Raw genomic sequence first — 26889 nt, 5'->3', positions numbered from 1 at the left:
TCTGTTAACAAGTGACAACCAAGCTTTAACTTTTTTTGATCGAATGTTATAAATTATGTACGGCTATCTGCCTAGTTGGAGGGATATCTTTCTCAGGGAAACAGCTTCACATTACCTGAAGATTTGGAACATCTATTCAGACTATGTGGTTTGCTTTACCAATCACTCCACCTATGTTAAAAAAGTTCTCTTTGATTTAAAAATGTTTTGGAAATCTGATCATCCAGTGCTTAGTAACTATCATTCTTGGTACTAAATGCATCCATTCTGCACTCCTGCCTTTGGATCTCGCGTCCAAAAGGTAACACAACTATTCTTATGCCTGAATAGATCTAGAAATACCCCCTCTGCACATATGAAACTTTATTAATTATTATCTGAATAATTACAGAATTTTATTAAAGATAACAGTGATGTTATTAACTGCAGCGCATTTTTATGAATCCAGAGAATATAATAGTTATATTCCAGTCTATACAAATGTTTCTAGGTTCCCTAATCACATTGGTTTAGCTGTTATGTATAATACAACACAACTTTAAATAGCTTATATGGCATTGAACCTATGATAACGTTTTTGAAAAGTACAAAATCTTTTTTATAGATATATTAAGTTTGTGAAGAAGCCACGTTTAATTTTTATACTTCTATAAACAAAGCAACGTGGTTTAACATAGCAAAATCTAAAATTTTTCTGTAGTTTTTTTCAACAGTTCACAACAATTTTATTTTATGTGTACTAGTAGTATTTTAAAATTGTACTTGGATGTATTCTTGTCTTTAGATAATCTGGAAAATGTTTGGTATATATTTGATACTGTATACTGCATTTAAATTTGCACCAATAAAACCAATTCTTATTTTAATGTTTCGTTCATACCTTGCAAAGTTCATAGGATATGTTTCATGTTTCGTAGGTGTAATCTTTGGCATGAAAATACAAAGTTATATCTTGAACAAATCACTTCCACATACACAAATGATATACCATAACACAAAATATTCTGGTGAAATCCTATCTGAAATAATCTAAATTTTTATGTCATGTTTCTCAGTATAAATCATACACACCAATACAGAACAGTATCTCGTTTCTAAAAAATATTTTTTTGGTTCCTTACATATATCATTACAGTATTCATTTATGAAGCCTCTCATTTTCTAAAAATGCAGGTTTTATTCCATATACTTCTGACACTGATGTTTTTAATCAGTAATAGTGTTTAACTAGACCCAATTTTTAGAATTGCTTGTTGTTGTAGGCCTTTTACACCCCTATTTTGCATATCACAATATTAGTTACTGTTATAATCAGTCACATTCACACTGTTAGATAAAAACAGCACAGTTTAACATTGATGAAATAATTAACACTTAAATTCCAAGAATCATTCCTAATATATTATGATACAAATAATTTAAGAGATTTATGAATGTGTTAAAAATTTTTAAGTTTTACGTTTAATGAAAACATTAGGAAACATGACTTTAAATGGTTGCTACAGAATATTACAAGTTTGAATTTAACTGCACACTTTTGCCCAATTCATGCACTATAAAACCTCATTATTTTGGTTTAGTAGATTAATAATTAGATATCAGATTTTGGATACAGATTAGCATTAAGTTTTATTTTCTCAGGCATAGAGCATCCAAGAATAGAAATGATAATTAATTAACTTAACACTTCAAAACATACTCATGTGCATGAAAATAATTTGTAACTGATGCAAAATGGGAGAAAACATGGCCTTTTGTAAAAGCAGTGTTTGTTCTTTAGTTATGAATGTTTAAATCAAATCTGGATTTTATGTATATGCTTAGAGCAAATATTCTCTTATTTTTAATGTGTCAAACAATTTATGGATATTGGAGTTCTGCAAAAAATTCAATTCTTTAAAACCATCGATGCAAATGATAAACAAAGAAATTTCAGCAAGTACTTCTGTAATGACAGAAAATAATAATAGGCATTATCTAACTATTAAGCAATGATAAGACTTATTCTAGAATTAAAATTACAAGATATTTAATTACCTGAATGCTTTAGATAAATCTGGCTAAACTCTTCTGTGTGAAAGACTGCAAGCCTTTTGCCTGGCACATAAATTTTTATGCCTCCTTATTTTGCAATAGTTAAAAATTAAAAAAATGGGCTGTAACTTCAGCACTCATTTTCCGTAACTATTACAAGACCAGTATATTCATCTTTTTGATTAGCAGAAAGTTCACTCGTATTTCTTTGTTTCTGAACGTTGAAAAATTAAAATATCTAATTATTGGGAGCTGGACATTTTCTGTTATTGGAATGTGTGAAAGTTTAATTTGTATATGGCTTTGTGTACTGAAACTTACAAATATGCAAGTACTCTTATTAACCAGGAAACAAAAGTGTCCACATTTTTAAGTGACTATAATGTTTTTTAATCTTAATGAAAATCAATTGATATCATGGATGATGAAATAAAGAATGAAAATATGTTTTATTTAAGAAGGGATAATGTATTGTTCATGTCTTGTAAAAAACAATACATATATTATGCTTCACAGATGACTAATTCATAATATGTGGAGCAATTTTCAGTAAAAAATAATTCAAAAATGGAGAATTTTTTCCCAGACTTTATTCAGAATACATAATTATTTTACATAGCCTTTATTCTCATCTTTTATTTCTGAAAATAAAGACATATCAGATAAAATTCCTTGAATAGAGTATAAATATTATTATTCAACCATATTATTTCAAAATTTATGAGTACTAGTTTCAGTTTCAGAAAATTCTGCTGGCAGAGCTTGCTCTTGACTCATTATACATACCAGATTCCTGTCCATCGTTTACTGAAAAATAAAGAAGACTAAATTCAATTGTGAAACACGAGATCACTGAAAACAATGCACTATTCATTTTGCAAACATAAACCTTAAATATTAAAAATGATCAGATATGTTATGAGATTAATTATGAACAGGAAAATTTTCAGTACTTACATACTACCCCATTGGCCATGAAAATTAGTGCAGACCCACCAATCATTCCTGAGGAAATCCTTCACAGTCAATGGGATAAAGTGTTAAGTACAAATTTTCTGATTCCTCTTTAAAAATAAGAGAAAATTTTGGCATGTAGGTCCCTGAGAATGCATTGTTAATATAAAATGAACTATTCTCTATTATCCACAATTGGGGTATCACCCTGGCCAAAAGGGCTCATTGTTGCCTACTTTAACAATTTTCTCTTATACTATTATTATACTACCAAGTTACATACAAACATAAGCATTTTTATTTGTTTATTAGCCATATAACATTACAAAATAAAGCAAACTAAGGGGGGGGGAAGAGGCTTCTTTTTTAGAAACTGTATGGCAACAGATGAACTGCAAAATATTTGTCCATTATACTTTATATTTTTCAAGCATTACCAAAGGAATGGAATGCTGTCCTGAAAAACATTTCTTATTTTTAATTTCTTTAAATATATCAATCACTTAAAATTATATGCTCGTATATCATTTTCCGGAATTCAGTTATATTAACTGGCATATTTAAACTTTGATTTTTAATCCTCTGATAAGCATAGTAACATACTAAAACACCACAGCTCATATTATCAGTTTGAAAAATATGCAAAGGACAAATTATTTTCCATTTAGTGCTAGTAGCAAATATTTTAGCTAAAACCTTACACCATGTATGAATTAAAATTTGATACTCTTGCACACGTGATTTATTTTGCGGATCATAAAATTCAAATACCATATCTGGAATATTTACTATTATTAATATCCAATGACAATTTAAATTTGCAGGGATAAAAAATAATTTTGCTGATTTTAATCTTGTTAATAACAGATCTTTAATACAGGAATTTGCTTTATGTATTTGTAAATTAGACTTAACAAAGGCAAAATCTTCATAACTGTTTAATATATAAAAAAAAAAAAAAAAGCATCAATTATAGTATTATAGAGCCATCCTTTTCGAAAACACAAAGATAAGATTTAAACAAGTGTTCTTCTTCATTACTTATAAAAGGATCTATAGATTTTAACATATATGGTGTAATTTCAATATCATGTGTTTTTAAACATATATGGTGTAATTTCAATATCATGTGTTTTTATGATTTGGTCAAATCTTCATTCATTCTAACATTTACTGAAAAGTTTTGCTCTGCTAAAGATGCATTTATCTTTTCCCGTGTGTGAGGTGAAACATTCTCAGTTAAAATATAAATAAATTTTCTAAATTGAAGGGTATCTAAAGGAAGATATAAGCCTAATTTATTTACATGTTGAAATGCATAATAACAGATGAAGACACCACAAACTGCTTTCATCATTCCGTAAAGCATGTGGTGGACACTGAATATCCCATAAACTGTTAATTACATTAGACCATTTATTAGTTAAGTTTATGTATTTTGGATTGCATGAATTTATTAAAGAGTCATATAAATAAAAGGTATTTTTTCTTTAAATCTGCTATGATCAGAACCCAATGAGAATCAATGCAAGCAGGAATCAATAAATATTTGAAAGAATTCAAAGAAATGGGAAAAACATTTCCAAGTGATAATGCATCAGATATGATAAGCTGGGTAATCGAGGAATCAGCAAAAGTATATTCATCATCACTTTCTAAAATTTTGTATAAAAATGCATTTATGATTACATCAAATAACCACCCCCTAACAAAATCTGCACAAACCGATTTTATAAAAATTTCTTCACTCGTACTGATATAAGAATCTAAAGACTTTAAAGCAATACGATTGATACTATAGCAACCAAATTGAAAAATTCTTTTAGAAATATCTTTGCTAGACTTTAATGGAAGGGAAAATGATTTATTTTGATCAATTCTGGTTAAATGACACAGATATTGATCACTGTTATTTAAATCAAATGCTATGGCTTTAAATTTAATTTTCTTTTCCACACATTCATTTATTTCTGGGTCATCTACACTATCATTAAAATCTTCGATTCTTGTTCTGCTGACGTTTCTGCAATTTTCTTTCTTTAGAAGTTTTAAACAATTGTGGGTTAAGTTTTTGATTTGGTGAAATTGGACATGATGCACTTGAAACTGCTCTTGAATTTTCATTTGAGTTTAAAATTCCAATACATTCTGCAACTAATGAATTTAATGTTATATGAACTCACTTTAACATGACATTTTGGACTTTTGGTTTTCTTATTAATCGCAGTAATTCTTCTACAAACTTTTCACATGCATTTACTCTCTGTTCAATACTTTGTGGAATGTAATGATTAACAGAATACACATTTATTGATTTCATATTTTCATTGAATTTCTGATTCGATTCAAGATTAATCCCTGAGGGATTAAACATACAATCATTTTGTCTACTAGGAAATGAATGCACTTTATGTATATGTTTGCACAGCAATTTATCTAAGCAATTGCCGTGATACAAGTGACTATACAATGAGACACAATACTTTAGGACATCTATAAAAGCAAAAATCCTGACACGGACAAATTTCAAAAAGATGCTGCACAGTATATATTTTATTTTTTGCCTGGGAGCAAACAGTCCAAGAATTATCAGTGCATTTATTTACATCACTGTCCCTAATTTTTAGTCCTCTCTGATGCCTACTTAAACAAAAAATTGAATTTCTGGGAGATACAACATTAGTGTATAATTTATAGGTATGCTTTAAATATTTATCTTTCTCAATTGTCAGAAGTGTAGAAATTAAAATATCTAATCGTCTATTATGTCTCCACTTAAAATAAACAGTTTTCAACTGATTGTGAAAAGATTCACAGTACATGTTAGTATCAGTAAATGCATGTGGAAAGTTTCGATAACATAAAGCCCATTCTTCTAATTATTTTTATAATTTTCAGAAAAATATTCAATAAAATCTCTACTTTTCCTAGAATAGTCATTCAAAAATTTCCTTATTTGATCATGAAAAGTGATCTGGTTTCTTTCACGTAATATTTTTGTTAATTCTCCTAGCATTTTTTGTCGTACTTCCTTATCTACCACTTTAGAATTAAGTTGTCAGAACCAACTTTGGCGTACGTGCCACGAACATAAAAGATGCTTAACGTTTTGGCCAAAAACCTTTGAAAATGCAGGATATGTAACTTTGTCATCATCTGTCATTATGCAGTTTACATATAAATTTGGTACACGACACTTTAAACTATTAAATAAACAATAAAGAGTGTCAGCATCTAGAAAATTAATAATAAAATAAGCAACTGGATAGCCACAACCAAATTCATCAGGTACTATAAGATTAAGAAGGTAAAAATCATACTGATTAGTCTTATGCAGAGAATCGATACATAGAATCTCTGTACAACCTTTTATCATCATTTCTTTCTGTTCACGTGCCTGAAGACCAAAAGCAAACGATACTTTATGATTTGTAAGATTATCTAGATCAGTTGGACCGTACAAAGTTGAATTATTCTGAGGCTTATAATATATATTATAATAACACAGGATTGTATGCTTCATATTTTAAAGTTTCAATGATTGAATTAATAGAAACTGCATCACTACTTGGACGCAATGAATTGTTTAAATATCTAGAATAAGCACAAATAGCTTTACGGGAGACAAAGCTTTCCTTTACAGGGAAATTATTTCTATTCTCACGATTTCCTGATCCATCTTGTAAGATATCCCTATTTTTTGTGGAGGCACAGACAAACGTAAATTTGCTTTTATCAAACATCGCGTACTTTGTTTCAATGGCTGATATTTAAATCAGCCATTGAAACCCCCTCCAGTCAGAATAGGACACATAGACTTATTTTCCCTCTCTTGACAATTAATTTCACTGCTTTCTATGTGATCTTTTAGTAAACAAAATTTATTAAAGTGAAAGAAACTTAGGCCAGAACTACAAGTGCTTTCTCTGGTCATAGAAATGTTCTTTTCCTGCAAAGCATAACTAGAGGCAGAGTAAAAGTCATCTTTTGTACACAATTTAGGTTGTGAAATATCAAAATTTGTTGAATCATTTTTTAAAATCCCTTTGCCACTAACAGAAGAACAATACAATGGATAACAATTACTGAAAGAAACAGCACTTGCCTGCTGTACACTACAACCAGCAGCAGCGACTGCATTTTTTAGTAATGGTCCTGTGTAGGCTATTAACACTTTTTAGGCGCAAAACAGCTGAAGCAGCATTCTTCAGACGCAAACCGCCATTAACAGTTAAATCCTTCCTTGGACACCACCATCACCAAAAGCACGAATTGGATTCTTCTGAAAGCTAGCAATTGGACAGTAGTGTTTGTAGAAGAATTAACAGTGGAACTAGCACTGCTCCTCAGAAAACGGCCAGAACCACGGACTGCAACACGTCTGGAGGAGTCAACATCAGCAAGGGTGTCATTTCTACGACAGGGGCTGGGAGTGACGTTATTCCTTGAATGCAAACCAAAAGCAGCTTCTTCAGATGATCGCCAGTACCATGAACACCAACAACAGGAATGACAACATTCTTAGGACATGGGCCAGGGGTAGCAATGTTCCTTGGATGCAAATCAGAACCAGAGCAAGGGACGGCAGCATTCCTCGGATGTGAACCAAAACCATGGACAGAAACATACTTAAAATGAGAGCCAACACTACGTATGGCAACATTTTTAGAATGACATCTAGGTTTAGTCTCATTCCTTACATGCAAACCAGAATCAGTTCTACAGAGTGATCCACCACCATGCAATGAGACCGAGAGCTAGCATCTGGGTTGGCAACGTTTTTAGGATGTGAGCCATGGGTGGTATCATTTTGCAGATGCAAACTAGAACCATCTGTGGGGTTAACAGCATTCCTTGAATTAAAGTCACCACCATGGACAACCCATTTAAAACGCGATCCAGCACCAGGAATAGCAACACTCTTCAGTCAAGAGCCAGAAGCAGCTTTAGCAGCATTTCTCAAATCAGAATTAGCCTTTTTAGTAGCATCTACAGCACAACCATGCTTCAAATCAGTTGAACAAAGAGGATAAGAAGGGCTTGCAGAAACAAAAGAATCACTCAGAGGTGGAAAATCCAACGCAGTAAATGAAACACAAGACAATACAAAATGACTTACCTTTTCAGAAACTGGCTTTGAAGTCAAAACAGTCTTGATATTATCCAGGAAAACTGCCACAAGATTCTTGTTCCCCAGACGGTTTAGGCGTAATCCATCCCTAGCCAATAACCTAGCTCCAAATTGATGAGACGACCTGCAAACAAAAAAAAAGCTTCTCGATTTTGGCATTAATTTTCAAGTTGAGAATTAATTTCTACAATTTTTCTATTAATTATCTGCAAACGGTTTAAAGCTGCTACTCGCTGATTTAAAGTTGTGAAAAAATCTTCACCACGTGGTAGGATATCTGGAATGATAACATTGATATTCGGGTTCAAAGTTTAATATCCTTAGAGAGGCAATCGTACTTTTTAAGAACAACTTCAACACTGTCGTTCGAATTGTTGGTACCAACATGTACCAAAATCAAATGGTATCGATTGTCCAAAAAGGATTTAACTTTTCTATCATTGCACCAGGAAAAGAATGTAAATCTACTTCATAATTCAGAAGATTCGCAGGTAATTATTCATCCAAATATTTAACCATTGAATCTCCAATTATAAGCAATTTCATCTTTTTTGGTTGCGTATCGGCAAAACAAACACAACTACAAATCGAAACACAGATCAATAATTTGGTAATATATACTGTAAATAAAATGCAATTATAAATTAAATGAAAATCAAATCAAACACTAATCATAAATATAACAAAATACAAATAATTATTAATAGAAAAAAAAAAGTAAATAGCTCAAGTAATGCGAGAAAAATGGCGCAAAAAATACACACCTCACTCCCGCTAATATTAACACGTGAACCAAATTCGCGGCAATTCTTCAGCTTGTGGAAAAATTTACGGAAAAAAAAATAACGCCAAATTCTCGCCAAGCTTTGTTGCCAACAGAGATATCAAAGATACATATCCGGTGACGACGTAGCACACACTTCCGGGTTCCGATTTGCGGAATTCTGTAAAACTCAGACAGATGTCTTGTTTTGCATCCGCTAAGTCTTTCTGCACCGATGGGCGAAAAATCAAGCATAGGTGCAAAGGAAAGGTACACAGAAAGAGGGGCAATTTCGTATTTGAGGAGAGTAAAAGGGAACTTCGTACATCTTGTACGAGTTCAAAAGGCCAGGAAGAAAAGATGGGACAAAATAAAATTTAAAATAAATGGCCCAAAAATAATAGAGGGGGGGAAAAAAAAAAGGGCCTATAGAAAGAAAAGGAAAAGAAGTAGAAAATATCCTAAAATACGATTGTGTCCATGAGTGTAGTTAAAAGGAGAAGACACTGTCTTCATTTACAATAAATAGTGTCTCACAGGTAGGTTTGTGTAATGAGTGTGTTTGGTAATGGTGAATAGATGTGTTACTGGGGAAAAAACAAATATTGACGGTGTTAAAATGCTTCGTATCAAGGTATTTAGCATGGAATATAAAGTAATATGTACGCTTGCATCCTGAGATATCAACAAAGGTCATCAAACAAAAGTATATATTAATTTAACCAAAGTAACTTATGCTACTTTCATTCTCAACATTTTCATACATTTTTCAAAAAGCAGCAGCAGACTAACAACATAGAACCATATACAATACAAGACCACAACCGCATACACCCAAATAAATAAATAAATAAATAAAATAATATATATATATATATATATATATATATATATATATATATATATATTTATATTTATATATATATATATTTATATATATATATATATATAATAATTTATTTCCTAAACCGTATTAATAAATTGGAACTCCAACATATCCAAAAAAGTAATTAACAATACTATAATTAATCAAATACAACGTATTAAAACTATATGCACAGATACAATAGATTTACAACGCGAAATTTTGATCCTTATCAAAATTCTCAAAAATAATCTAATTCCCTTTCAATTTATCAACCATTGCCTTAAAAGAGCAGGCGTTAAATACTCACTCTAAATCATTTAACTGATAGGGATATGATAATTTATTCCTAAACCTGAGAAGGCGGTATAAGTTGGATGACTGTCAGTTGAAAGATTTGTATATAGTGTAATTACTCAATTGTATATATTGTAAAAAGCTAATTGTCTTCAGACATATACTGTTACTAAAAAAATGGGCCTATTTCCTGCCTTTAGACTGTCTACTAGCTCTTGGATAGCGAAAATACCTTTTTCCTTTCTTAAATTCTTAATCATTGCGACACGACAATTAGCCAGAAATTAATTAATTTCCATTCACTAGTATTTTTAAAAAAATCTTAACAGACGGTCTCTCTCAGATAAGAACTCCACAAAATACATCCCTCAAGAATTCCAAGTCCCACCCACTACCATAAATTTCTTCACCCAAGTCTTGCCGACTGATATAATTCAAAGCCCCTACTGCCGCTAAGAATTTTCGGACACCCTACACTTCTGAGTCAGACACGAAGAGAACACACTGCCAACTCCCCCACTAGAAAGAATGTAAGTTACTTAATACCTTTCTGGCCTTTATATCTTCATGTACATTCACTGATCTTATTTATATTATTTTCTATTTTATTTTTATATTATTTTTATGTTCTCTTTGATTTGTTTTTGCAAAGTTTGCATTATTTATCTTTTTTATAATCTTCTATGTTTATTTCAACTTTACTTTGATTTCGATTTCATAATGACAATTTCCAATGTTTAATTTCTACAAATAATATAGTACTCAAATACATAAAGATGATAGTGTCGGGGACGATTACTCGAGTTTTACAAGATTTCTCTACAGTAATTGATTTTTACTCCAAATTGAATTGACTAAAATGCTTCATGAGAATCAGTTCTTTGAGTAACAACTATTCGCGGAAATATTTGGCCTGACTAGAATTGCCGGTTTGGCTTTAATTTATAACTCGAGTAAAAACGAAACACTTTCATATTTACGTATTTCTATCAATTATTGATCATTGAACGGGAGTTGGTTTGTTCCCCTTGAAAAGTCAACTAATTTCCGATCAATGACAATAATTACATGTTTTAATTTTTACTTTTGCAATTGTAATATTATTCTTCGTGATGATTTAACTCCAGTCCCCGTTAAAACATTATTAACATTTTGCTTTCAAATTACTTCAAAACATCTTTCAAAATATAACTTACCAGTATGGATGCACACTTTTAAAATAATTCTACTTTAATTAAACTTAGGAGATAATATAATCAATTAATCAATACGGTTTAGGAAATAAATTATTATTAACTAACTTTGCAGCAATTGCGCAAGTAATAATAACTTGTATTCGCACTAAATGGATTTAAGTTCATACAACATTATATATATATATATATATATATATATGTGTGTGTGTGTGTATTACTGAGTATATGTATTAAAAACACAAATTAAACAGTATTTATTAATTTAACTATCATAATTTATTACAAGATTAATTATTTTACTATCATAATTTATTACTAGTTAAATAATGTTAATATAACACAATGAGGCACACTGTTATTTATATAAGCTCATAGTTCTAAAAATTCATTTAAGGCGGTGAAGAATAAACCATCCCTTACATATGGACATTTAACAGATAGCAAAGAACAGTATGAGAAAAAATCGGTGAGGTATAATATTATTTAAAGGCGAAACTATATTCAAGCGATCTAGAAAGAAAGGAGAATCCAGAAGATCCGAGAGGGAAATAGCGCGATGCCCAAATTATCCCTCTCATCCCCAAATTTTCCCTCTCTCGAGTGTAAGTGTTGACAAACGTGAACTGATAACGCTGGCGTCTGTTTCGAGTTGATACACAAAGGAAGCCACAAGCAATGGCAATTTCAAGTATTTTTTAATGCTTTAAACTGATGAAAAATTAAGATTTATTTATTTAAAGGCACTTATTTATAGAAATTTGATTTAGTTTAGATGAAAGAAAAGTACTTATCTTAAAATTCCAGGTTTTTGGAGTATATCCTTACATTGTCCGCTGTTTTATTCTCGTCAACATCGGAGCCGAAATTCATTGGAATGATATAGGTTTTGTAGGGGAAAAATAAACATTTTTCAAAGAAATTTAATTGATAATCACCAAGAGGAAAGGAAAAATTTTCACTTTTTTACGGAGCGCAGAGATCGTGCTGCCGCTTGCCTCGGTGATCACACAGCCCTCTCCACAGCAGGAGGTACAGCGAGTACGTTTTAGGAACATGCGTCACGGTCAGACTCGCTTCCCCGTTTGCTATCGAGTGAAAAGAGTACCCCGACTGGTTTTTCCACATCGATCTTGACAGGTGTCCCATTATAATTTATTATCAAAACCAAAATTTTTAAAACTTATCATCAAATACAACGATTGTAATCAAACATATATAATAATAATGTAACAAATAATTATAAACAAAACGCAAAAACGCTACTTTTGATTATAATTTGTAATCAGAAGTTGGGAGGATGTTAATAATACATTATTTATTTTAATGTTTATTATTTTGTATTTTAATTTTCCTGGCTCATGAGCAAGCCTCACTTTGATTTTGCTAGTAAAGTTTAGTAATTAGTGCTTGGCAATAATAATAGATATTCCAGTTTCAAGACGTTAGGGCATAGTAAATTTTGTCTTACGTGGTAATAGGGTTTGTTTTCGTTGAAACTGATTTTATTATTTGAATAATTACCGCAGTTATAGTTTTTTTAATGATAGAAGTCACATCTAAGCAGCCATATGCTTATTCACACAGGAGAGAAACCTCGTATGTGTGAAGTATGTAAGAAGTCATTTAAACGAAAGGATCAATTAAACGAGCATATGCTTAGTCACACAGGAGAGAAACCTCATGTGTGTAATGTATGTGAGAAGTCATTTAAAGGAAAGAATGGTTTAAACAAGCATATGCTTAGTCACACAGGAGAGAAACCTCATGTGTGTGAAGTATATAAGAAGTCATTTAAACGAAAGGATGATTTAAACAAGCATATGCTTATTCACACAGGAGAGAAACCTCATGTATGCGAAGTATGTAAAAAGTCCTTTAGTCAGAAGTCTCATCTAAGCAGCCATATACTTATTCACACAGGAGAGAAACCTCATGTTTGTGAAGTATGTACGAAGTCCTTTAGTCAGAAGTCTACTTTAAACACCCATATGCTTATTCACACAGGAGAGAAACCTCATGTGTGTGAAGTATGTAAGAAGTCCTTTAGTCAGAAGTCTACTTTAAACACCCATATGCTTATTCACACAGGAGAGAAACCTCATGTGTGTGAAGTATGTAAGAGGTCATTCTGTCTGAAGAGTAAATTAAACACTCATACACTTATTCACACAGGAGAGAAACCTCATGTATGTGAAGTATGTAAGAAGTCCTTTAGTCAGAAGTGTACTTTAAACACCCATATGCTTATTCACACAGGAGAGAAACCTCATGTGTGTGAAGTATGTAAAAAGTCCTTTAGTCAGAAGTCTCATCTAAGCAGCCATATACTTATTCACACAGGAAAGAAACCTCATGTGTGTGAGGTATGTAAGAAATCATTTAAACAAAAGAGTGACATAAACAGGCATATGCTTAGTCACACGGGAGAGAAACCTCATGCGTGTGAAGTATGTAAGAAGTCATTTAAACGAAAGGATGATTTAAACAAGCATATGCTTATTCACACAGGAGAGAAACCTCATGTATGCGAAGTATGTAAAAAGTCCTTTAGTCAGAAGTCTCATCTAAGCAGCCATATACTTATTCACACAGGAAAGAAACCTCATGTGTGTGAGGTATGTAAGAAATCATTTAAACAAAAGAGTCACATAAACAGGCATATGCTTAGTCACACGGGAGAGAAACCTCATGTGTGTGAAGTATGTAAAAAGTCCTTTAGTCTGAAGAGTAATTTAAACACTCATGCACATATTCACACAACCGAAAAACCTAATGTGTGTGAAGTTTGCACGAAGTCATTTAGACAAAATGGTGATTTAAAGAAGCATATGCTTAGTCACACAGGAGAGAAACCTTATGTGTGTGAAGTAGGTATGAAGTCATTTAATCAGAAGAGTAGTTTAAACACTCATATACGTATTCACTCAGGAGAGAAGACTTGTGTATAAAGTATGGATAAATTCATTTTTAATAAAGGATTATTAAGATATGCATATCAACAGAAGAGGGAAATCTGTCGTGCGTAGAAAAGTATTCATTTGGACAGCAGAATAATTCGAAAAAATATGCATTGATCTAATCACAAGAAAAGCCTTCTGTCTTTTGAGGAGATGTTAAATTAGTATGAACATTTTATTTATCAATGTAGTAAAGATTTGTGTACACAGCGAAGAAATCTTTTTTTTTTTATGATGAAGTCATAAAGTTGTCAGTATTAATTGATGGGAAAATTCTTGGTAATAAAAGAGCCATTTAGTGGCAGAGTTTTAGATTTAAAGGTACACTGGGTGCTGCTGATGCTGTGGACAGGTTTTTGAATTGTCATTTGATACTAATAAATCATAATCTAATTATTTTTTTAAAAAAGCAAAAAACTACGTTTATGCAAGTTTTATCTCAATTGCATTTTTAACTAATGCTGACTTGAAGCTATATTTGCTTATATATCCTACCTTAAAGACTCCTTAAAAACTACTTATTCGGACCTTGATTGAAAAAGGTGGGATTGTTGTTTTGTTCAGTATCTGCCATGATGTGTTTTGTGTTTCTTCCACCTTTTTGGAAATTTGAATTTTTGATCCTGGATATCACTTTTCAAAGATTTTCGAATCACTCATATTCAGTGTTACATCTGCTACCTAGCAAAATGCACTGTGGTGATATTATGATTGTTACCAATTTGACATACTTCTGAGATGCAATTCTGGAGCAGGGCGAAATGCTTCATCCCATAAGTGTATTGTAACTTGTATCTTCTTTGTGCTAAAGACATTTCAGAGTTTATCAATCAAAGCTATTGAATTAATGATAGAGATGCCTTTCTTTTCTTGTAATGAAATAATATATTAGGTGATTTCTTTATTGTGTTAAAATAATAAAGACCTGCAGTCAAACTAGACAGTTCCATTGTTTTTACATATTTTTTATCTAATTAAATCTATTATCAGGAAATATTCTCAGTATGACTATGCAGCTGCAATATGAAATGTCTCGAGTCTATAACATTCTAAAAGGAGTATATGGTTATGACATTATACTGATAAAGAGAAATGAGGTCTTGTAAGATAAAATTCTTTCAAATCCTGGACATACCAAGTAGAACAGTGCCATGTGTGTAAAGTACCTAAGAAGACATTTGAAAAAATGATTCAGTATTGTGGTATTTCGATGCAAGTAAGAAACTCAAATATAGTACATATATATTCAAAAACTGGGTAGAAGTTAACAATTGGGTGCCCCTTGTTTTTTTTTTTTTTTTTTTTTTCTTTTGCGATTCCTTTTAAATGCTAAGATTGGTGCTAGGAAGGCACAATTTTAAGAAAGTTGCTACACAAAACCAAAATAAGAAGTCAAAAAATTTCACAAACCTGGTGTCCATGTACATATCGCTCTATTTTCACTTAAAAGAATATTGGAGAATTGCACAAACTAGGCATTATTCACTGCCTTAGCTTTGTCCATGTATACATTGATCTATTTTCATTTACAAAAATCAGGAAGCTAAAACAAAGTTAAAACTATCATGGTAAACAGAAATGGGGTTTCATGGCCAAAACTGAACAAAATTTGTTGCTAATCAGAAGGCACCGAATTCTACGCTAGAGTCAGAAACTTCTATGTTCTTTATGCAGTGTTGAAAGAAACTTGGGCTAATCTTTGGATTATGGTAAAATGGCAATTTTTCGGCGAAAATTTGGCGACCAACACTGCTACAGCAAACTGCTACAGCAAACTGCTAGTTTTTGTTTTTTGGACGCCATTTTGTTTTCACCAAGTAAAGGCATGTTTTTTTTTTTTTTTTACTCAACATTTTCTCCAACAATCTGCTAGCGCCGAATTACACTTATACTAGAACTTTTATGGAATAAAAATGCTTAATCATGACGAAGATTAGGTGTGAAATTGGGAGAAAGTGCAGAATCGCAAACTGCTTGCCGCGTTTTTAAGAATTGCAGATACACGGTATCATCCATGTACACGACCTATTTCCACTTAAAAAACATCCCAGAAATGCACAAAATGGCACTCTTGACTTTATTCATGTACACTGCTTAAGTCTTAGCTAGTAACCTTTATCGCCTTACCAAAATGTCGCCAAACGACCTGTTACCATATTCCAAAGATTAGCCAAAAATACTTAAATTATGAAGATACTAAATTAAAATTTTTTTCAATATAAGTATATCAAATTTTATATTTTAAATGTTTTCCCCCCTTGACGTTAATTAATATATGTGTTTAATGGAAGTATGAGAGGAATTTTGTAAATGCTTCAGTTTCTTTTTTAATATTTAGCACTTCAAGCATAGATATTTTAATATTTAGTCAGTAACTTCTTAAATTTATGCATGTAAGTTTTTGTTGCACAGACAAAAGACATTTTTCATGATATGCTCATGAATTGAATGTAAAAAAATACCTACACAGCATGCATCTAATTCAGCATTCTGTGCAACTTTGTATGCATAAAGTAAGATGCAACTCTTTAGATATAAATATTAGGTATTCATCGGGTATCATGATCAGATTCAGAAGTGTATGCATACATAAATTTCTGAATCCTGTCCCAGTAGAAAAGGGGAACCAAATATGAACTAAAATAGCATTAGTCTCATTTACGTCGTTAATGCTGAAACATTTCCCTTGCTTTTACTACCGCAGACATCTCATTTGTGATATTGTTTTTTTTCTTGTCAAGTTCACCAATGGCTAATAAGCAGGGTTCTAAGCATAATATTAAGCATACTGTCAGCAGAAAGGGTTGATCTTTACAATATGGTAACTGGTAGTTTGGCGACATTTTGGAGGCGATAAAGTTTACTACCTGGGACTTTGGTAATAATGTGAGCAGTACTCAGTTCCGATTACGCATTATTTTGCGTGAGGGAAATGAGAGATCATGGGATATGTCATGTGATATTAATGGACGAATTATGGTTCTTTAATCGGAAAAGGGGGAAAGCGGGAAAAAAATCTTTAAATTTTGTATTTAGCTTTATTCTGTGTTGTGTGAAACAGTGTTGGTTAATTTTTGGATCCCATGGTCCTAACTAAAGTGAATTTGAAATGGGTATTTAGGCATTGTGATAAAGAGAAGTTTGCTTTTTATTTAGCGGAGGAAGTATGGAGGAAAAATTCGCAGAAAAAATCTTTCAATAATTTTATTGAATGAATTAGAAAAGTGCATCCGCCACGTAATCAAGATTCTGAAGAAGATTAGGTAAGTTAGTATTTTTAATTATTTGAGGATATTATTTTTATGCATTGTTCTAAATGTAAGGTGGAAAGGAATTTGGTATTATTGGGAAAATTGTTATTAGCAATGATTTAGTTTAAAGTAATTAGGATTGTAAGGTAATTTTTATTAATTTAATGTATGTGCTCATTTTAAGTAGTGTTTTTGAATTTAATTATATTTTAATTAAATGATAGTTATTTTGTGAATTTTATGTTTGTAGGAATTTGGTACACGTTTCAGTTGAAGTAAACGTGCATGGAAATAATTTAAATATCTGACACTAAGTATTTGTAATGCTTGCGGTATGAATTCGTTGGTGACGTGTATAATGTAATAGATGATGTAGAGGTAAAAGTTTTTGGATATTTTATTTATTTTATATGTGGAAATGTTCATATTTGTAAAGGGTAAATACTTTTTCGCGATCAGGTAATTTCATATATGTTCTTTTTACCGGGTTTAAAGATTGAGAAAATTGTCATGTATTTTCGTGAAATTTTTCTAATTTATGAGAAAAAAGCAGTGTACATGGATATAGTGAAGAGTGTGCGCAAAGAAATTTTTGTGCAATTCTGGGATGTTTTTTTAAGTAAAAATAAGTCGGCGTGTACATGGTTTATGTGTATGTGTTATTTTGAAAAATGCGGAAGGAGTATGGTATTGTGCACTTTTTCCCAATTTTGCAGTGAATATTTGTCATGATTAAGCAGTTTTGTTTGATAAAATTTCTAGCATAAGTGTAATTCGGCTAGTAGATTGTTGGCAGAAGTGTTCAGTAGATAAAAAGAAAAGAAACATGTCTTTACTTCGTGAAGACAAAATGGCGGCGGGGGAAAAAAAATAGAGGGTTGCTGTAGGAGAGTTGGTTGCCAAATTTTCGCCAAAAAATCGCCAAGTTACCATAATGTAAAGATCAACCACAGAAAGTACATGATATTGAGCATTAATGTGTCTTTTTAAACATGTTATTTGGCAAAAGCAGTGTGGCATAAAGCATATGGAATTTATATTTATGCCAGAAAAGAAAAAAGAACGTGATATTAAGCATAGCAATAGAGGAAAATAATGATGTTAAACATGTATAAGTCTCATTTAGCTCATTAAACATGCAACTTAGTGCATATGCAGGTAAAATCCTAGTATACGGTGCAGCCTTGGGGCGCGATTTTGAAAATTATCGCTAACACCAAAAATGACCCAAACAATGTCTAACTATACACTATATACATACCCAAACAACGTCTATGTATATACTATATATACACTATATACTAAGTATATACTATGTATAACTATATATATTCTTTGAATGACCCATTTACTACTCATCGTATATGTCCCGTTTTTATTGCTTATCATAAAGTCGCCAAAAGTAGCCAAATCCCGTGTGCACCAGATACTAGGATTAATCCCATATGCACTAAAGCTAGGGGGGGGGGAAAGAATATTAAGTGTATGTAAATGAAATTTGCCTTTTTAAACATAATATTTAATACAGTTCAGAGTACGAAATCCAGACCTCAAAATTACCAACAACATTTACTCGTAGGCTTTACGCATGTGCGTTTGATTTCCCCCTCCACACATAATAAAACATCTGGAGAGTCACAATTCTTATTTTCACTTCGACACTAAATAAAATACCTTGATATTAAAGAAGCAATCATTTAAGCATAAATTTGTATGATACGCAGCAACGGAGCCAAATTACGGCTACTGCAATAATTTGGCTCCTTTGCTGTATATCCCCTTGGTATACATCTCGAAACTAAACATTTCACATAGATACATCGTTGATCTGATGCCAACCAAAACATGACAACTTGAATAATGACTCATGTAGCGATGCATAAGAATTTTTTTGTGTTATTAATTGAATAATAAATGAGCAGTTTCCCTCAGAAAGTCCTCCACAAAGGCACTTCCCCCATTAGGCAGATAGCCCTCGAGGTTTTGCCATAATCACACACACACAATTGAATAATAAATGAGTGTGATAACCTTTTATGTTGACATTATGCGTGGCGATTGTTACATATTAAATTAAATGAGCTAAAAAATGTTGACGGTGAAAAATTTACCAAAAATTCTTTCTATATGCTAAAAATAGATTTCGATAATACTCATAGACCCAAAGATTACATTTAGGACTATTTAAATTAAGAATAATGGATTTGTTGTTCACGTAAATCCAAAACCAGCGGCATCGAGTTGCAGAATTTAGGACCCACAGAGACTGCATCACGCGGTAAGATAGCTAGCGCGAACCCTCAATAAGGTATATGTATATATTGGAGTATGGCCTGTTTATGTAGCAGTTTATTTTTTCAGAACTTTGATAAGTCTTAAGCATGTGCAAAAAATAGACATAAGTATAATAAATAACTAATACAATTCAGGCTTAATTGTCTCAGTGTGCGATAGAAAAATTTAACGGAATAACTTGCCGTTAGTTGCCAAGCTCATGATGCATATCAAATTATGCATAGTGAAGGATAGATAAATTTGATGATGATAGCCTCTAATTTTAAAAGTTTTCGGATATTCCAAACAAGGTGAAATTTTCCAATTAGCGTATTTTCTAAATAAATGTGGAGAAGCGGTAATAAATGAAGATGATAAGAAAGAAGTTTTTCTTTGTGATGACAATGCTTCTCAATCATGAATCAATTAATGAATGGCAAAATCTGTAGTATGGTTCTAAATCCAGAAAATACTGCTACTGGAAGTGAAGAAAGCAGCAGAGAAGTTACTGAAAATGAGAAAATTTCAATTGACAAGTTAGTCGGAATTTTTGAAATAGCAGCTACAGGACTTCAACAGTGTAACTGAACAGGAGATATGTCTGTCTGTCTATGGAATTAAAGAGAATGTATTAGCACAAAAAGGAAGCAACTTACATTAAAAGAAATGTCTAATAAGGTAAACAAATAAATATTAAGGTTTTTTGTAAATTTTGATACCCTTTACATCATAAGTACTTCATTATTTCATAAATCACGATTTTATATTTCTAATTGTATAATTTCTGCATGCCATCTCACCAGATTTAAATTGATAATCTAATATCTGGAATAATCCCAAATCTGGAATTGCTGAAGTCCCGATGAGTCCAGATTTTGGACATTGTACTGAACATGTAAATTTATGTTAAGAAGAAAAGCAAAACAACATGTAATTAAAAATTAACATAAAAATAAATGATAATTATGGAAATTGTTTTGAATTAATTCTGTATTTGTAAAACAGTTACAAATACTTGTATACATACAACAATACTTCATTTGCCTTTTATTAAATTTCTCTGGCCATTTTTCCGAAAACAAAACCGTTAAGAATAGTACATTGTCGGAAAACAATCGTATTTAAAATTTCCTATTGTGAGTCTTGCACATTATGTTTAATTTCATGTACAAGTATTCAAATGAGTGATCTGTTAGATTTTTAGATTGTGGACCACTTTATTGCAGCTTCACTATGGAAAAAGATAATGTTGAAATCATGCAAAATAATAATAAATTAGTGAAGAATAAATAATGTGTAGGAAGTCAATGAGGATTGTGATATAATGTGCAAATTGTGCATAGCAGTCAAGGAAAACAATGACAATACTAGAACAATGGGGTAACAGTTTACAATTGTGTACACCTTGTTATTTTGGTGCTTTCTTTATGATGCCAATATCAGCACCAGAAAAGCACAATTTCAAGATGCCCGCTACATGAAACCAAAATAAGAAGTCAAAGAATTGCACAAACTGTATGTCTATATACATATCAATCTATTTTCACTTTAAAAAATCAGAATCGCACAAGCTAGGCATTGTGCACTTCCTTAACTTTGTCCATGTGCGCATCAATCTATTTTGACTTAAATAAAGTCAGTAAGCCCACTAGTTATTTAAACAATCATATACTTATTCATAAATGCGAGAAACCTCATATATGTAAGATATGTAATCAGACATTTACTGAAAAAGGAACTTTAAAAAACCCATCTGCTTAGTTACACAGAAGAAAAACCTCATGTGTGTGAGATATGTAATAAGTCATTTAAAAACCCATATGCTTATTCACACAGGAGAGAAAACTTATGTGTCTGATGTATGTAACAAATCGTTTGCTGGAACTGATCATTTAAAATCCCATATGCTTATTCACACAGGAGAGAAATATATAAGTTTATGCATGTGAGGAATGTAACAGGTCGTTTACTTTAAAAGGTGATTTAAAAAGACATATACTTATTGGCACAAGAAAGAAATGTTTTGTGTGTTAGTTATGTAACAAGTCACTTACTCAAAAAGGAAATTTAAAGAGACATATGCTTAATCACATAGGAGAGAGACCTCATGTGTGTGAGGTATGTAACAAGTCATTTACTCCAGTGATTGTCATTCTTTTTTTGTCGCGGCACACTTTTAATGATTTCAAAATTTGGCGGCACACACAAAAAAAGAAAATATAAAAGAAAAAGATAAGTTTAATAGTTGTTTACTTACCTATAATACACTGTGTAAAACAGTTTATGATAATAATTTTGAATGTAAAATAAAATAATATGTACTACAAAAACAGCAGTATATTTATTAAGGGATTAATTACAAGTTAAATAAGATGTAGAAAATTGTAATAATATTTTTAAAGTTTCTTTGGTCATCAAAGGATAATGTTAATCCAAAATGAATAAATTGATTCTTCCGAATATTTTAAAACTGAATCTCGATTAATAGAAAGCGATATTAGTTTTTCCTCTTCGTTCAAAGTTAATTCAAATACAGAAGGTCTTCGGCAGAAATTCGGCTTGGATACCACAATTGGCGCGCTAATTAATGTCTTAAAAACCGAATTTTGCCAATTCCCATGTGTACCGTATGCATATTTCACAAGTGCACATCAGCGTAGCCACTGAGGGAGGGATTTCGAAAAAAGACCAATAAGCTTCTATTGCTCTTGTGACGATAAATCTTCATGCATGTGAGCGTAAGTTTAAGTTTTAATTTGCATTTGTTTCGCAGTTATAAATGTGTGGCGTAACAGTAGAAAATCTCGTAGTTCTTTCGTTTTTCTGAGTTTAATGAATCGCCGACATTTCACTTTCGCGATTTTTTATCACACGTTAATATTTGAATTGTTGTTCACGGCATATTATCGCTCTTTACATTGAGAAAATGACTCAAGCTACAATGAGCCTCGAATAATATGCATTTACCAACACCTGTGGATTAAGAGAATTCAAGTGTGTATATACATATGTATATATTTAATTAAGCTGAGAGGGACTGAAAGTGTTACAATGAATCTAGTGTTTTCTTATTCAGTGCTTGCATTCTTTTGGTTTTTAAAGTGTAAGATTCAGAATAGATATTGTGTTTGATCTAATTATATCCATTGTTAACATTAAAAGTTATATGTGAATAAATCGAATATATTCGTTGTGAATAAGGTAAATTCATTCTGTTTGATGAGTATTTCTTGTGTAAATAGTGTATTTAAGAGTGAGCAGTTACTAAATGTGAAATTTAACACACTAAATGAATACGAATTATTATACGAATTAGCAAGGTTCACTTTGAATAACATTCTGCATTGGCTATTATTATAGAACATCTTTTTCATACAGATTGCAATAAAAAGCTCTGCTTCTATTTACATATATAATTGGTGTAAATATTTTTCTTACATGCATTCTTTTATTTAAAGATAGCATTTGAGCTCAGATGTTTATCACATTTTTCTTTCTTCATTTTATTTACTACTAATTAAGTAGTACTTCACATGGGTACTTTTGCGGAGTATCCAACATGTGTTTGTATTTATTTAAAATTTTTTCAACCAGGTAGTGAAATCTTCACAGTTGCTTATATTTGATCTACCATTGCAATGAAAATTTTCAGAAGAAATCGACGATATTTTTGTACAGAAAATTGTGTGACAAAATATTTTCAACCACCTTGCTTGAATCTTAAAGCACGCGAAAGGTCATGTGACATATCAGAAATATTATTGGATTTCCATTGGTCCATCCTAGAAGCCACTTCCTCGGTTGTTACACAGATGTGCACGTGTGAAATATGCGTACCCTATACTAGAATTAAACCCATTACTATTTTTACTATATACATTTCTAAAATTTGGCAGCACACTTTAAGAATTTGGCGGCACACAAAAGTGCCGTGGCACAGTGGTTGAGAATCACTGATTTACTCTAAAAGAGAATTTAAACAGATATATGCTAATTCACACAGGAGAGAGACCTCAAGAGTGTGAGATATGAAATAAGTTATTTGCTGACAAATGTACTTTAAACAAACATGTACTTATCCACACCTGAGAGAAACCTTATGTGTATGATATATGTAATTAGTCATTTACTCACAAACATAGTTTAAACAAAAATGTACTTATCCACACAGGAGAGAAACCTCATGTGTGTAATATATGTGAGGAGTTCTTTACTCACAAACATCTTTTAAACAACCATATATTTATTCACAAGGAGAGAAACTCTATGAGTTACATGTGTAAGAAATCGCTTAGATGTTATAAAAATTGAAAGTTGGATGCCTACAAATAATAGAAGGCTAGTGTCTTTTGTTTAAAAGCTAGATTAACAAGAAAGTTTACTCATCTGTGCAGTAATGACTTGACCATGCTATAAAGAAATGTCTTTCTATGAGGTGTATTTAACTTGTCTTTTCATATCAATTCTGAATAAATCATTTGTTTGTTTCCACAAGATTAAAACTTCATGTTTGCGAGATAAGTCACAAGACATTTTATCATCATGTTAGTGTGAAATACAACAGACTTATTTTTCATGAAATTTGTTCCTGAAAATCATACCATTAGTATATCCCACTACATGTGTTTTCTGTGCGATATATATTAGTATTTCATATCACATATGCAGGCTGATTAAAGTATTGCTGATTTAAAGCAATTCTTATTCTTGGTATTTAATTAGAAATGAAAGATTTAAAACAGCGTGTTCGAATATTGAAAAGGTAATGACTGCTTATAATGTTTTGAATCAAGAAATTGTATTCACGTCACATTCCTCCCATTCAGATAATGTCATGAAATGCTGAATATTTTCATTTGACTGGAAATTTCATTCACATTTTGCACTGTAATCCACTTTTCCCTGCATTTTTATAAAAAGTATGGAATGTGAAATATCTTGTTTTGTGATAACTTTGGTACTGCAGGATTTAAGTAGTTCTATCTTCCTTGTTAACTTCTAGAACTGCTTTTTTAATGTTGAGAATGCTTAGAATTTAGATTTCAGTAAGCTTATGTGTTCAGTGTCATATATTTAAAATGTTAATTTTGGACTATGAGTTTGATGGTCCAGTGCAGCTTGTAGTGTCTTTGAACAAAGTCAGAATTTCTTGAGGTTTTCTTTTTCTGTGGTAGTGCATAATCATTCTTCCAGCAACCATGGGTATAATAATTCTTCAGTTTAGCAATTCTGCCATTTAGTGTGTTTCGTTTTTGTTGTATTTCAAAGTCGAACAGTTTTTGTAAACAAATAGTGGTCTTTTTTGCTTAAACCTAAACTATGGCCATGCAGCATTTGCAAGCAATGGAAAATATTGGTGTAAAATTTCTGCAAGAACATGAAAATTTTGCTGAAAATTTTCGAAATAGAACAACGAGGAAATTCTTTTCTTCCATACTCGAGTGTTGCACAAACCCAGTTTTTTAGCAGTTCTACCATTTTTTTTATGCAAAAACAGATAGCTTTGTCCTTGAGGAGGAGAAAATTGCAAAAGAATAACGGAAAGATAGAAGCATATATTTTATTTTTTTTATTCATTGCTTATTTAATAATTCAAATTTGTATTTTCAAGTATGTTTTGTTTTGCTATATTGATAATGTTGTACCAATTTATAATAAATATTGACAGTTTGGGTATCTTTCTGGAATAAAGGTGTGAAAACCACGAACTTGCACCCAATAAGTAACTTTTCATGTGTAAAAAATCCAAAAATTGTGCAAAGATTATTTCTTTATTATATTACTACCTTTTTTTTTTTTTTTTGCTCATGGGTCCATGCAAATGTTTCAGATACGTTTGTACTAATATGTGTCTGTTTATTGTCTATTATTAAGTATTCAGTTTTGACATCTGATTCCTGTGGAATTTGCTGACTTTCATTTTACCACCTTCAAATTCTGAAGAATGGGTTAATATTTTATTACCCTGTGCGTGCTGTAGCTCTTAAGTTCATTTTATTAAACTCAGTTGTTCTTGTGCTAACAAAAAATTTAATTATAGTTCTGAAATTAGATATGAAAATGTTTCTCAGCTTCGATAACAGCTGAGTTAATGATTGAATCAATTTGTGCATATATCAATGCTATAGAAAAATCCCATGTGCATATATAACCAAAAAGCATTTGGAAATATCTTTGTAATGTAAGAAACAGTTATTTACTAAATACGTTTTTAAGGAACATTTTTTTAAGTTATATTATTTTTGAAAAATTTTCTAACAAGACATAATTTTTAATTTTCAAAGGCACATACTAGTGTTTGATATGCATTAACACTTATGTACCAAAGTAATCTCTCATATTTATTGTGTAATTCCTGCTTTGTTTGGAAGTGTTTGTACAAATCAACCTTATGATAAATGGGAGCTTAAATTTGTTATGAAATTTACTGAGGCAAAATATTTCAAGTATAATGGAACTTAAGACTATGAAAGCATTTGCCAAATTTCATGCTTTATTGTCTCTTTTGTTATTTCAACTCAAGACACATTTTGTATTAGAATTATATTCAGTTGATGTTCGCAAACAGGTCTCGTAACAGAAATAAGAATTGTGATCAGGCAAAGTTGTATAGTTTTAAAAGAATGTAACTTTGCCAAGTCCTTTTAATTTTATTTCATGGGATTGATTGCAGTAACATCTGTTTTAGTTGGCTTGTTGTATATAATGAATCTTGTTTTTTCTTGTAATTATAACTATAATTTTTTTATCATTATTAAGGCTTAAAAGTTGAAGAAATAAATGTATTGAATTTAAGGAGATATTTAAATGCAAGAATTCTAATATTTGTATTATGAAAGTTTGTAATTGCATGCTTTAAATACCTTTTAAATATCTGAAAAGATTGTTTTGTTTTAAATCAAATATTAACTAATATGTCTATACCATATCTATAAAAAGTAGGTTATGGAATGAGTTTTGTCAGTGCCACCTGATACAAGTTCTTTAAAATCAACTTTTCACAAAATAGCTGTAAATCGACTTATTAATTTATTTTTAAAGCATCAAGCATAAGTGTAAAAGTAAAGAATTTTGTGAAAAATTCTCTCAAGGGCACAGTCAGGAAATGAGTTTGGTAGATAGCCAGTGTTGCACTCTACTCAACCTCTGATGTCTTTCTAAGGCAAA

The 26889-nt window shown here is 31.3% G+C and overlaps 1 protein-coding gene and 1 long non-coding RNA gene across 2 annotated transcripts; one reads left to right on the top strand and one right to left on the bottom strand.

Annotated features, from left to right (window-relative positions):
• Nucleotides 1–2606: 2606 nt before the first annotated feature.
• Nucleotides 2607–9653, bottom strand: LOC146994126 (uncharacterized). The gene is made up of 2 exons (XR_015044017.1): nt 8108–9653; nt 2607–2841 (listed from the first exon to the last, which is right to left on the bottom strand). It is a non-coding gene; the product is annotated as an uncharacterized LOC146994126 (long non-coding RNA).
• A 3027-nt stretch (nt 9654–12680) lies between these two features.
• LOC146994125 (uncharacterized) lies at nt 12681–15136 on the top strand. Its single transcript, XM_085826865.1, has one exon. It carries the CDS (start codon nt 12809–12811, stop codon nt 14186–14188), a length of 1380 nt encoding a protein of 459 aa, XP_085682991.1. The 5' UTR covers nt 12681–12808; the 3' UTR covers nt 14189–15136.
• The last annotated feature ends 11753 nt before the right edge of the window (nt 15137–26889 follow it).

Source organism: Stegodyphus dumicola, chromosome 11, assembly GCF_044657685.1.
Source record: "Stegodyphus dumicola isolate Sdum_Otavi_A_Nest chromosome 11, ASM4465768v1".
NCBI lineage: Eukaryota > Metazoa > Arthropoda > Arachnida > Araneae > Eresidae > Stegodyphus > Stegodyphus dumicola.
The sequence above is the reverse complement of the archived record's forward strand: the minus strand, read 5'-3'. Positions and strand labels throughout refer to the sequence as shown.